General features: G+C 35.8%; 1 protein-coding gene across 3 annotated transcripts in view; it reads left to right on the top strand.

The window, feature by feature from the left end:
• Positions 1 to 14709, top strand: part of ema (C-type lectin domain containing ema) — a 335572-nt gene that overhangs the window by 124660 nt on the left and 196203 nt on the right. For all 3 annotated transcript variants that reach the window (XM_090407474.1, XM_090407476.1, XM_090407475.1), the window contains exon 12: positions 831 to 951. In XM_090407474.1, coding sequence (XP_090263600.1) covers positions 831 to 951 — 121 coding nt within the window. The remainder of the gene's footprint in view (positions 1 to 830; positions 952 to 14709) is intronic.

Here is a 14709-nt window from a genome sequence, read left to right on the forward strand (position 1 = left end):
CGACAATGGCAGCATGTATGTCAAAAATATTGGAGGGTTCTATAATATTCTGAGGTGCATCAAGAACTGCTTGGAAAGAGGTTATATCAACTTGTATGAATGGAGTGTGTCAAAAAAGTGTGACCTGAGTGCAAAAAAGATTTCAGAGGATTCAAGGAAGTCCCACAGATTGCAAACAAAATAACTGCAAGGAATATCCAGACATTTCTAGATGTGCTGTTTCATTTCTTTTGCTATTTGCTACAACTTGCTTATGCGAGTAAGGCTTTTCTAGCATCACTAAAATTAAGACCAAATTCAATCCCAACTTCAGTCAGTGGAATGTGAATTAAGAGTGTTTTGTTCAATATTCCTCCATGAATAAAGATCTGTGCCTGTTGTCATGCTCATATTTAACATTGAAAACAAGGCACTTGCATAATAAATTTAAAATCCAATTTTTCATTTATCTCATGTCTTACTATAGAAATATATTGTAAAATAAACTGTAAAATACTATACAGTTAATTACACGAGTCCAGCATTAAGAACACAGGTGTTCTGTGACAAATTTGAATTGCCAAGTGTGCTACATTTGGAAAAAGTTTGAGAACCACTGGTCTACTGTATACTGAAATAAATTTTTCTATTTATTGCATTTTTTGTTACTAATTGATAGAATCCTGGTAGTTAATTTTAAAAATGCTTATATTTAATCTTTTCTGTAAGAAAATTTGGATTTCACTCATCCCCAACCTTAAGTCAATTTGTATATACTAATATATTAACAGCCTTTGTTGTGTATAAAAATAACATTATGATGCCATTAGTGATATTTTTGTCTATTCCAGGTGAAAATATTTCTTTATTTGCAAATGAAGGACCTAACATTACTGATGAAGAGAAAGCAGTAGCAGCACAAAAAATATCATCCTTTGAACAGATGCAGCTTAATTTTAATTTAACAGAAAGGTAATATCCTTTGTCCATATATCATTTAATTTGTAAACCACAATTTTTGAAAATCATCTTTGTATTATGCATGCAAATTTAAATTTCTCGAAATTGAGCTTTCTTACCTAAAATCCTATTTACTTTGTTCATATTTTTACCTTTAAGAAGCTTATAACAATCTTATCTGTAGTCAAGAACTTCACTGCTTGACAGGTATTTAAGAAGGTATTAATGACTTGATATTTCACCTTATAAACATGTTGCTGGTCTTCTGCTCCCACTTGTCTGTGTTCATGGATCATTATGCTTGTTTGTGGAAATCTAAGCATACCGTATTTGCCGGCGTATAAGACACACTCCCTTTTTTGTACACATTTTTTAGGGAAAAAAAAAACTTTATCACTGACTATTATAATGAATTTAAAAATTTACAGTATTTCAAATATAAAGTAATAAGTAGGTTGTCTACTTTCAACAAATACCTAATCTAACTAGGAAAGAGTACCCACCTTTTAATCTTTATTGTCAAAACCCAGAAATTCATCTCAAGAGCTAAATGAAGAGACAGTTGAAACCTCTTCTCAATCATAATCTTGAACCCTCACAACAAATTGTCCTCAGTACCATCCAGTGCGTTACTAATGCCACACTTCGTGAATGATTTAACCACTGTCTCAGTTTTCACAGCATCCCATGAAGCTTTGACACACTCACAAACTTTGCAAAATGCTAGGCTTCTTCCTGATGGCATAATCTCAAAATCTGAAGACTGCATCCAGCAGCCTTCTGGATGCACTGTTCCACTTCTCCTTCATAAATCATGTAATTCATCTAATTCCAGGAGTTAGACCTCCTGGAATTGCAGCTAACTGAGTTTATTTCAATTCCTTGAGTTTATTTTTAACATCTTCTGTTCTGTGAGAACGAAACTGATCCTATACTATCAGGGAAGGCTTCAACAGTCCGCCAGAGCGCCTAGACCAAATGTTATCTATCCATAACTGGAATACATAACTAACGTAACTGGAATGCTTTCAAACACCGCATGGAAGCAAGAAAGAAATTGCGTAACTCGGAACAGAAAATTTCCAGAAATGAAAGTAATAAAAAACTGAGTATCGGCATATAAGACGCATCCTGTTTTTTTAAGACCTATTTTTAAAGGAAAAAAGTGCGTCTTTTTCCTTTTTACCACAACTTGCCGTATTTGCGGTAAGTTGTGGTAAAAGGAAAAAAAAACGCCTTTCTCTCTTTAAAACAGCAGTTAGACCTACCATAAGGAGTATGGATGCATGATGAAATTGACTGCTATAGAGTTGTCAAATGTTGGGTAACCTTCAGCATGAGTTGCTGCAATGTCAGTGTTATCATTTAAGACTCAAGCCATGAAGTGTCATTATTGTGTTACTCATTTATAACTTAATTTTTTAACGGTATTAACAACACCAAGCAATTTAATCAAAAGATATTTTATTAACTGCTTATATTTCGCTGAATATCAAATCAACATCATCAGAGCACAACACACTTGTACACGTGACAGTAAGTAAAACAATAAAATTGAAGTGTACTAAAGATCTGAAGTCTTATTTATGGCGCCTTCTAATGTTGGAAAAAAAAAAAATCATTACAGTTATGTGGGAGTTGCTCTTAGGATGACAGTCTCCCAAATTTTTGGCAAATTAATGCAACCATACTTGTTCAGGTTAGAATTCTTCAAAGCCATTGCTGACTCAAAAAATAATCTTTCAGATCTGTAACCACTCCTAAATAGCACATTTGTTTTCTTCCATCTAATTCTGTGTGAAGGAGTATCCAAAGCGTGGTCTGCCAGTCCTGACTTGCCATAGTAATAGTAGTGAATATATTTTTTATGTTCTTCCAGGCAGATGTTAACTGATCTTCCTGTTTGTCCCTAGTAGGCCAAGTCACAGTTACAGGGTTCCCCTGTAACTGTGACTTGGCACACAGTTACAGGGGAACTGTAACTGGGTGTGCTAAAGAGTGAAGTTTATCCTTAGGCAAGTGGATAGAGTTGCTAGTTTTATATGCAGTTTGAAAGTAGTGCGAAGGCCATGTTTCATCAGTACTTCGGCTATCTTTTCTGATGTACCTCTGACATAGGGAATAGAGATGGCAATTTTGCGTTCCTGTGTATTAGGGGAGGGAGGAGTAATAGTGCTATGTAGTATTTTTTCTGTTTTGTAGGGATTGTAGCTGTTGGCTAAGAACGTATGGCACAGATATTTGAGTTCTGTGGTCAGAGCTGTATCATTAGAACAAATGGCTCTGGCTCTGTGTGTGAGTGTTTATAAAATGCCATACTGTTGGACTGGATGATGATGTGATTGTTTATGTAGGTATCTTTCTGTGTGTGTAGGCTTTCTGTAAATGGAAAAAGATAGTGATCCATCTGAAAGGTGGGTGACTAATGTGTCAAGAAATGGTAAACAGTTGTTAGATTCTTTTTCTACTATGAAGTGAATTTTGGGGGTGTTGACTGTTTAGGTAGGTGACAAATGCATCAAATGTGTCTTGTCCATGGGGCCAAATGGCAAACACATCATCTACATAGCGTAACCAAACTAGTGGCTTGTATGTAGCTGTGGTAAGTACTTTGAAAACAAAGTGTCCCATGTAAAAGTTTGCTGGGGGGGGGGGGGGGGAACCATTAAGGGATTTCAATAAGGAATTTTTTTTTTGATAAATTTGAATGACGAAGCCTTTTAAGGAACTCTTTATAACGGTAATTTCTACTATCTATCGATGTCAAACATGAGCTTGGCCAGGTATTCCACATTTCTACCTAACTTCTAAGGAAAACCAAACAGTTAGAAACAATGCTTTTAAGTAGGATCCATTAAACATGAGTAACACAATCTAACAGATAAGCTTAGGTGTTGAAGGTTATTCATAACTTAAGTTTTTAACGGTATTAACAACACCAAACAATTTAATCAAAAGATGTTTTATTAACTACTTATGTTTCGCTGAATTTCAAATCAGCGTCATCAGAGCACAACACACTTATACACGCAACAGTGAGTAAGTAAAACAATAAACTTGCAGTGTACAAAAGATCTAAAGTCTTATTTATGGCACCCTCTAATGTTGGAGGGGGAAAAATTTTTTTTCCCTTTTCCAGGACCACTTCTTTAACTTATGATGTTCTTCTTTTTATGTTCTTGCAGAATACAAAAACTTCATCATATGCCTCCCCAGTTGAATCAGGTAATGCATTTTTCTGCAATGCGACTTAGACTAAGGTTTGGCTCTTGTTTTTCAACTATAATTTTTTTTTCTTGGGTGATACTTTTATATTGTTCTACAGTTCACTTGCAAAGCCGCTCAACTTTAATTCTTTTTAACTCACTTACATATTCTTTCTAATGTGATATTCATTTTTATCTTACTTAAAACTAAGTGATCATTCCAGTCAAAATCCTGTGTATACTCTTGTATCCTGAACCTGCATGAAGATATTGCTATGAACAATCAATAACATAAGACTTTCCTTACTTTTTTTGTCGTTTCTGCATGTGAATTGTGCACATCTCTGTTGAAACGAGGTGTTAGTGATGACTCATCTGCATATTCTGAACAGAAATCCAGTGAATACTTAACATAATTATCAGCTTTGTCCTTTATTGTTGTTATTATTATTATTATTCAACTCCAAGGAGTCCTTAGACTCATCGAGGGAGATCCTAAACATCATGTCAAGAACTATTTAGCATTTGCATGGTATCTATCATACTTTGCTTTGAACTCATTCACAGTCATCTCACCCACAACAGACTAAGGCAGCTTATTCCACTTATTCACCACTATCCAAGTAAAAAACCTAGTTCCAACACCCTTGCTAACTACACTCTTGCTCAGTTTCCATGGATGGCCCCTAGTTCTCCCACCACCAGACCTGTTCTGAAAAATTTCCTCTGAATTAATCTTGTTAAAACCTCTCAGTAATTTGAATGTCTCAATCATATCACCCCTTTTCTGCCTATCAACCAATTTCTGTAATCCACAGATCTTCAACCTGTTCTCATAAGGTCACCTGCCTCTGGATCCTCTCTACCTCCTCTCCATCAAGAAGAAACCCTGGTGCCCAGATCTGGACACAGTGGTCAAGATGGGACTTACCAAGGCTTGATAAAGAGAAACAATAACCTGCTTGTCTCTGCTCATCAAAGTATTTTTCAGTAACCAAGTAATCTGATGAGCTTATTTAGCCACTTTTGCTGTGTGTCCCCTAAACTTCAACTCCCCATCCACCAACACTCCCAAATCTCTGACTTCATCAATTTCCTGGAGTACAGTTCCACCAATGTGATATACTGCTGCTAATCTTTTCACTCCAAAATGCATAACCATATACTTTGCCACATTAAACTGACATCCAATTTCCTTAGCCCAGTCTGCCAATTATCCAAATCATCCTGCAAAATTTTGACGTCATGGGTTTTCGCTATTGCTCTACCCATTGTTCATCGGCAAATAAATGAACAGTTTCTCTCAGATCCCTTCTTATAACAGTGGTCCAAGAACAGAACCCTGCAGCACACTGTAATATTTTATTTGTGATGTTAAATTAATTTTGTTCGATTATAATTATTTTTTTTTTTGTCTAACTGTGCCGTTAGTTATATTCTATGATTTAATTTTCTTATCTTATTCTCTTTCTTATGTCTACCTTACTTGTTTAAATCTTTCTGTTAAGTTCTCTTTACTTTTTTCTATCTTAAGCTGATTAATTTAATCCCCACATGTAATCATTTATACTACCTATAAGTGTTAGCACTGTTAGTGAAACTCCATGTTGGAGGCTTAATGGATTTTTTTACAACACTCAAAAAGAATTAAAATAGAATTTAATACTTCCTATATTTCGTCCTAGTCACTAGGACATCTACGGAGATTACAAAAACACTTAATGTAACATGCACACACAAATCTTACAATACTAAGCCCAACCACGTGGGTGACAAGTCCTATCTAGGTGGAGTGCCCTCTAAGGGCGGTAGTAGGTGGCCTGGAATGTAAGGTGGGACCTCTGGTGATGAGTGTTTCCCAAATCTTCGGAAGCTTAATGCAACCATATTTATTAAGATTTGGTTGGTTTCTGAGAACTGCTGCTGCTTCTAAGAAAAGCCTCTTTCTTGAATTTGCTGTGGTGGAGCATGGTGGTTTTCTTCCATGATACTCTGTGGGTGGTGTCCAGAACATGGTCAGCCAAGCCTGAATGGCCATAGTTAGTGAAACTCTAGAATAAGCAATTCACAAATACAGTGTTAACTATTTCCCACGCGATATAATTCAGGGAAAATTTATTTGTTTTTTTGACTGTGCCACACTGAATTAATGTTATGGCACAGGAAGAATAGTTATAACACTTATAGAATAAATCACTTTCTAAAATAATACCTTAAATAGTCAGTCGTGGCATACTTGAACAAATCTGAAAACACACCCCAACTCAATATCACCAGAGTTAAAGATCGGTACTATCGACATAAGAAGCCTGAATGGCAAAGAAATGGAGCTAGCAAGGAATTGGATAAGTACCAGATTGGCATAATAGGGATGACTGAAACAAAAAAGACAAAAACTGGTGAGATCTTTCTGAGCAATAAATACAAAATGTTATATTCAGGCAATGACAATCAAGGAAAAGGAGTAGCCATAGTATCATCATCATCATCAAATTCCTGCCATGTACCCTCAAGGGGTGTACAGGATATGATAGTACTACATGAAAAAAATTACATCATTTTTAATTTCCTATCTACAAATTTCCTCCAAATCAGTCTGTTACTTGTCAAGACTCCAACATTATCAGATCTTATATTTCTATCATTTAAAGCACTTTGTACCATATCAATCCACCTATACCTTGGTCTTCTTCTGGGTCGTTTTGCTGCCAACCTGGCAGAGAACACTTGTTTTGCTAATCTTTCCTCGCCCATTCTGTTTAAGTGACCATACCACCTGAGATTAGCTCTTCTAACGCATTCCTGGATGCAGACAATGTCAAGTTCTCTCCTAATATCCTCGTTTTTAATATGATATTGCCATTGATGCCATCTGTTCACGCCTCTAATCTTTCTCAGGACTCTCATATCTGCAGTCTCTAGTCTTTGGTCAAGTGTTTTACTTCTGACCCAGCTCTCAGAACCATAAGTTAAAACTGGTTTGAACACTGTCTTGTATACAGCTAATTTAGTGTTCCGACTAATTTCTCTCTTATTCCATATGAATTTATTCAATTAACTTCCCACCATACCGGCTTTGCTGATTCTGTTGTCTATTTCTATATTTAATTTACCATCTTCAGTAAAAATCGTGCAAAATAGCTGAAATGTTTTACTTGTTCCACAGGTTCTCCATTCACAACACAGTTGACATTTTCAATGATTCTGCCTATTTTCATTGTTTTTGTCTTTTTAATGCTGACCTTCATACCATATCTATTACAACAGCTATTCAATTTAGTCAGAGAATCTTGCAGACTTGTAGCGGATTTATTTAGAAGTATAACATCGTCCACATAAAGCAAAGAGCTGACATTAACATCTCCAATTTTGATATCATGTTTAATACCACTTTCCTTCATAATGTGATCCATATAGATAATGAATAACAGAGGGGATAATGTACATCCTTGTCTCACACCAGATTTAACATTAAACCATCTTCCTGTACACCCGTCAATTCTAACTGCTAACTTACAACTCAAATGAAGACTAAGTATTGCTTGATATAATGCCCCATTGACACCATATAGCTGTAGCGTATTGAATAGCTTCTCTCTTGGCATCTTGTCATATGCCTTTTCCAAATCGACAAAACTTAAATACAGATCTTTGTTGTATTCCCATGCTTTCTTGACTATTTGTCGTAAAGTGAAGATCTGATCCTGACAGCCTCTATTTGGCCTGAATCCAGCTTGCTCTTCACCAAGCTTTTCTTCCATAATTCTTCTCAACCGTTTCTCAAGTATACTTGCATAGATCTTGCCAGGAACACTCAGTAGGGAAATACCTCTGTAATTCTCACATTCAGTTTTATTTCCCTTTTTATATATGGGTACTATGAGAGCTCTACTCCAATCATCGGGAATTCGTCCCTCTGTCCAGGCTTTCTGAACGATGCAGTGCAGCCACTGTAAGACTCTTATACCACCATAGTTCAGCATTTCTGGTCGAATATCATCTACTCCTGCTGCCTTTCCACATTTCAAGCCTTTGATGGCTTTTTCTACTTCAAGTATGGATATGTATTCCTGACTGCATGCCTGGTCAGTGTTTTTTACCACTGTGCTATCATCACTGCTTGTTTCATTTAGCAGTTTTTCAAAGTAATTACTCCATACTTCAAGGATATCTTTTTCTCCCGTTTTCATGTCACCTTTATCATCTCTAATTCCTTTTACAGCACTCTTTCCTCCATTCTTAAGCTTCTTCAACAACCTCCAGAATATTTTGCGACCTTCTTGATATTTATTTTCTATATTCTTGCCAAAGTCCTCCCATGACTTTTGTTTAGCTACTTTTACACAGTGTTTAGCATTCTTGCATTTGTCTCTATATTCTCTAAGAGCACAAGCTGACTTATTTGACAGGAACTTTTGGTATGCTTTCTTCTTTTCCTTCACTGCCTCTTTAACTTCCTGTGTCCACCAGGGAGTTCTGATTTTTTTTATCCTTACAGACAACCTCACCACATGCCTCTCTGGCAAAATCAATGTTTTCTTCAGAGTTTGCCACTGAATCTCCAAGGTTTGATTCCTGTTCTCAAACTCTTTCAGTTTTTCTTCAATAATCTTTGTGTATTTTAGTCTACAGCTCACACATCTGAGAGCTGCTCAACTTTTATTCGCTTTAAAACTTTCTTACATGTTATTCTTTTCAATATGAAATTCAATTTTATCCTGCTCAAAACTAAATAGTGATCACTTCCAATTTCAAATCCTCTGTACACTCTGGTGTCCTGCACCAGGGAGAAAACATCACTATCAACAATAACATAGTCAGTGAGACTTTTCTTATTCCTAGCCTCTTCTCTCCATGTGAATTTGTGCACATTTTTATGTTGGAACATGGTGTTAGTAATAACCAGTCCATGTCCTGAGCAGAAATCCAACAGATATTTGCCATTATTATTAGCTTTGCTCTTTTCTCCAAATTTTCCCAAAATATTTTTGTATGTCTCACAGTCATTTCCTACTCTGCTATTTAGATCCCCAACAAGGACCAACTTTTCCAACAAGGACCAACTTTTCCTTTTTCATTGTGTCAGTTGCTTTCTCTAAAGCATCAAAAAATTCCTCCTCTTCTATCTTAGTAGAACCTTCTGTGGGACCATAGGCACAAATAAGTCTCATTGTCCAGTTCCCCATTCTCATATTTGCCCACATTACTCTACTTGAGACTGCCTGCCATTCAAGAAGATTAGCCTCGTATTTTGTGTTGAATACTATGGCTACTCCTTCTTTTCCTTGATTGTCATTGCCTGAATATAACATTTTGTATTTATTGCTCAGAAAGATCTCACCAGTTTTGGTCTTTTTTGTTTCAGTCACCCCTATTATGTCGATCTGGTACTTATCTAATTCCTCAGCTAGCTCCATTTCTTTGCCATTCAGGCTTCTTACGTTGATAGTACCGATCTTTAACTCTGGTGATGTTGAGTTGGGGTTTATTTTCAGATTTGTTCCAGTAGCCGACTTTTCGCTGTTCGCCCTGGTTCCCTGGCGAAAACAACGGGGGCCTTGTTTAACCGGGCGACGCCCCAGCTGGCATGAAATTTTGTCATGTTGTACCATCATTCTATATTTTGGTTTAACCAATAAGAATACAATTTGGTCGGCTAAATACCAAATTGCCAGCCCATCCTCGTCCGCTCAGTATCCAAGTAGATACCCAACAGGGTGCACCACGAGAAGGTGAGGATTGGACATTAGGTCAGAAGCCCTGGTCGATTCTCCACATTCCTTTAAAGGCTATGTGGAAATTTCCTCTCAGTTATACAGCTTTGACCCTTAAGCACCCCTATATAAATCTCAAATCAGAGTTCAGCTATTGTGCAAGGTTCTTTTGTTCATACTTCATATGTCAAGCAGTGTGTCATTGTTCATTGAGGTATCAGCCTACCAGACATGGCAATGCAGTAAATGATTTGTCTATCAATTATTTATAGATGTTCTTGTAATAATAAATATGGCATTACAAAAAAAGTTTCTTAGTAATACATCTGATAAAATAGTTTTGCTATGTAACGTGAAATATCATCAGATTTTATGAATGATATTGTTTGAAGGTTTTCAAGCAATACAATACATCAAGCAAATAGACATCTTATCCCACTAAATATTCAAATTTTATCTGCCCTAAATATTTGAGAGTGAAGATGACAGAAACAATAGTATTGATGGAAATATTGTTAATAATAAATAAATAATGGTCAGATCCAGTGTAAACTCACCTGATGCCTTTCATGGATACCCCTTGTTTGAAATTATTTCACACTAGCATACAAGATTGTAAGAAAGTAGCTATTAATAGTCTTTTAATAATAGACTAATTTGTATGCAATTGAATTAATATCCAAAAGATTTCAGCACACCTGAGTGGACCCCCCCCTTCCAAATCACTGAAAATGATATCCATTAAACCTCCAACATGATGCCCGATTTGTTTAAGTGGCCATACATACCACCTTAGATTTTCTATGTTCACACATTCTTGAATGCTAAGTGTTATATTCCCTTTTAATATCTTCATTTTTCATATGATTGCCATTGATCCTATCTGTTTACTGATCTAATTTTATCAAAACTCTTGTTACTGGGGGTCTCTAGTCATCTGTTTTGTTTCTAGTTCCAGTTCTCATATCCATCACTTAAAATTGGTATAATGCTTCCTTAGTGTTTTGACAAACTTAGTGTTTCTCTCAGCCCATATAAATTTATTGCCTCTTAATGGCATATTATCCTTGCTTATTCTTGCTTTATACAGCAAGCAGAAATATTTCTCTTGTTCTGTGGATACTCCCTTGAGAATGCAAAGAAAAATCTACAAAATGGGATGCTTTTATTGTTCCTATCTCTTTTAACAGTGTTTATCTTTTTATTTGCTGATTTTTGTGTCAAATGAGGATTATTCAATTTAAAGAATCCTGTAGATATGTGATAATGTAACCACCATTTATTTATTTTACTATATCTTATTTCTCACGCTCTATAGTCTAACAAATTTATTTGTTTAATCACTGCACTAGTTAGACTATATATTTAGTGTGAGATTTTAAGACAAAGCAGATAACATTTATATTTCCTGCACATATATCTCCTTACTTTAAACTAGTCATGGTTTAATTAAAAATCCCATAAACTTCTATCTTATGCAGATCGATTATTTTTTAATTTTTATTTTTTATTTAAGATCGTGCATTGACATAATCAGTCCCATGTGTTGTTCACAAACCATTTAATTAAGTCAAAAGGAATTATTTACAGAATAATTTACATATATACAGTGTCATTACAATACTCTTGCTAGTCTCAATTCCTTCTAATCTAACTTTAGTCCTAAGATAATTCACAATCTAGCATAACATTAATTGAATATAAGGCATACCTTGTTTAAGCCTATTTCAACATTAATATACATTATCTCATAACATAGCCACTTGACATACAGTCTTGTTCAGTATTACAACTACTTACAATTCTTGTCCAGCACGCAGTCTTTCACATTAACCTTTTGTTCATGCATAAGTCTTCTTCTTGTCTTTCTTTCTGCTTGCTGACTTGTTCCTGTTTTCGCGCTAAATTTCTTCCTTGTCGGGGTTGTCGACTATGCTTTGCCTTATAGAACCCTTAACACAGTGATGTACAGTTTCTTCCTCTCGAGATGATCAACACAATATTTCTTGCTTGGTGATGGACTCGAAACCCATGATACTTCTCTTTAGATTTTTGACAGCAAACCCTACGTGACGGTGGACTCAGGTAAGAGAAGGCTTAGAAAATCCTAAGACAAAATTTCTTCCCAGTGACTTGCCTTATATAGGCCTGGACCTCTGTTGTGTGCATGCATGCCTCTCTTGAAAATGGTCACTTGTTGTCCTTTGGACATGCTGACGTCATTCTTTGCACATCTGGAAATTTTCATCTAGGGCAATTCTCAGAATTCTTTGCTATTCTTTGCATTAGGCTTATTGATTTAACATTACTTAATAGCCTTACGTGATGACATCATGTGCCACATTATTTTAACAAAGGTACAATGCAATATTATTACAGAAAAGATTATTTCAGTCAAAAAAATTAACATTACTCCAAGTATATTCTCCTAAACAAAAAAAAAAATGTAAAAATGAACATAAGTTACAAAGTCACATATCATGAGAGATTTTATCAATACATGCTGGGATTTAATTCATCTGCTTAATGTAAAAAACCAAGGTGAATATCTTCATATAGATTTTGATATAGATTTTAACTTTATGATCTGTTCCATATACATGACAAATAAGAGTGGAGATAATAGGCACCTTGTCTTATACATGATTGTACATCAATCATCTTTCTGATTTCTGACCACTGATTTAAATATAGGCTATGGATTGTTCTCTATACTCCAAATGCATCATCTAAGTGTAATACTGCAGTACAATCTTGGCACCTTATTATACTCCTTTTCAGGATCTACAAAACTTAAATACAGGTCTGGTTATACTCATGATTTTTCAACTGTTTGTGTGATCCTGACAACCCCTCAGTCAGTCCATCAACCCGCCTCGTTCTTCTCATGTTACAATTTTTCTTAGCCTCTTTTCAAGTGTGGTTGTATAAATCTTACCTAGGACACTCCGTAGGGAAATTCTTCTAATTCTCACATTAAGTTTTATTTCCATTTTTATGGAGAGGTACTTTGAGAACTGTACTGTGATCATCTATAATTCAGCCTTCTTAGCAGGCATTCTGAACTGTGTGGTTTAATCCTGTAAAACTTTTATATTTCTATCTTTGAGCATTTCTAATTGAATATTATCTAGTCTAGCTGCCTTTCCACAGTCTTTCAAAGTGATTATTCCAGACAGTCAGAATTCTCAGTTTTTTTTGTCACCATCATTGTTTGCCTTCAGTACATTTTAGCATCTTTTGTGATATTTGTTTTCTATGTGTCTCTGTATTCTCTCAGGAAGTATTCACTGTCTAGTTATTTCATAGGTACATAAATACCTCGCCTTACAAATCTTCTCTTTACGATGATCTGTTCCTATGATGCTTTCAGTTATGACCATTTCGCCCTTTATACGATGTTGCATTCATTCACACAACAGTTTCAGCAATGTGACACTACCTTGAATCAGTCAATGTGCAGTTGGCAGCTGCTTATTTGTGATATCATTGTTCACTGCATCTCTGTTTTGGTGTTTTGCTGTTAATCATAAACTGTTCATAATAATAATAATTATTATTATTAAGAGAGATCTCCATAGAGTAAGATTCATAGAGGGAGGCCATGTACTACACACACACACACTAGCAATCATATGTATGCTTGAATTCATTCACACTGCTTGCACTCACAACATCTAATGGCAATCCATTCCAATCATGCACCACCCTTTGAGAGAAAAATCTAGACCTCACTCCCTTCTTAGCGGCCTTCATTCCCAGCTTCCAAGGATGCCCTCTTGTCCTTTCCCCACCTGTCATAAATTTCATCAATTGAAATCCTGTATGACCCTTTCAGAAGTTTGTAAGTCTCAATTATATATCCCCTCTTTCTCCTGTCTGCTAGTGTCTGCAGTCTACAAATTCTCAATCTGTCTTCATAATCAGTCAACCCACAATCCTGATATAATTTTTAATACTCTTCTATGTACTCTCTCTTCAATCAGAAACCAGAAGACCAGACCTGCGCACAATAGTTCAATTGAAGTCTTATCAAGACCTTGTAAAGAGGCAAAATAACATCCTTATCTTTAGATGTGAATGTTCATTTCAGCATTGCAACTATCTTTTGAGTTGTATTTGCAATCTTTGCCACATGACCCCTGAACTTCAACTTCCTATCTATTAACGCTCCAAGATCCTTAGCCTCATCAGTTTCTTCTAGCCTAATCCTAAACTAATATGGTATCACATTGGATATCTAATCACTCCGAAGTGAATGACTTGACATTTACTGACATTGAACTGTTACCCACTTTCCCATGCCCAGAATTCCAGCATATTCAAACCATTCTGCAAGAACTGCATATCAGCAGTATTCCTGATTACTGTACATATCTTTGCATCATCAGCATATAGCTGTATGTTGCTTGTCAAATCCTTCCCAATATCATTAATGTACAGGTTGAATAACAGTGGACCAAGTGCTGATCCTTGTGGTACACCACTAGTTACCTTAAATCTTGCAGACTCATATCCCCTATATACCACTTTGTGATATCTGTCAGTCAGCCATCCTCTTATCCATGCTAATATTCTATAATATAATCCACACCCATTTATTCCAATTTATGCAGCAGTATTCTGTATTCTGTCAAAAGCCTTAGCAAAATCCAAAAGTATCATGGTGTATCCATTCCCCTTATCTAGTTCAATGGTAACATTGTTATAGAATGTTAACAAGTTGCTAAAACATGACCTTCCCTTAGTAAACCCATGTTGTTCATTGCAAAGTAGAGATTCACTGTCAACCCATTTCTGTATGCAAGCCCTAACCAAAATCTTCACCACCACTCTTGAGATACTAATTG

Source organism: Typopeltis vanoorti, chromosome 17 (genome assembly GCF_054136105.1).
Source record: "Typopeltis vanoorti isolate ZY-2024b chromosome 17, IOZ_Tvanoo_1.0, whole genome shotgun sequence".
NCBI lineage: Eukaryota > Metazoa > Arthropoda > Arachnida > Uropygi > Thelyphonidae > Typopeltis > Typopeltis vanoorti.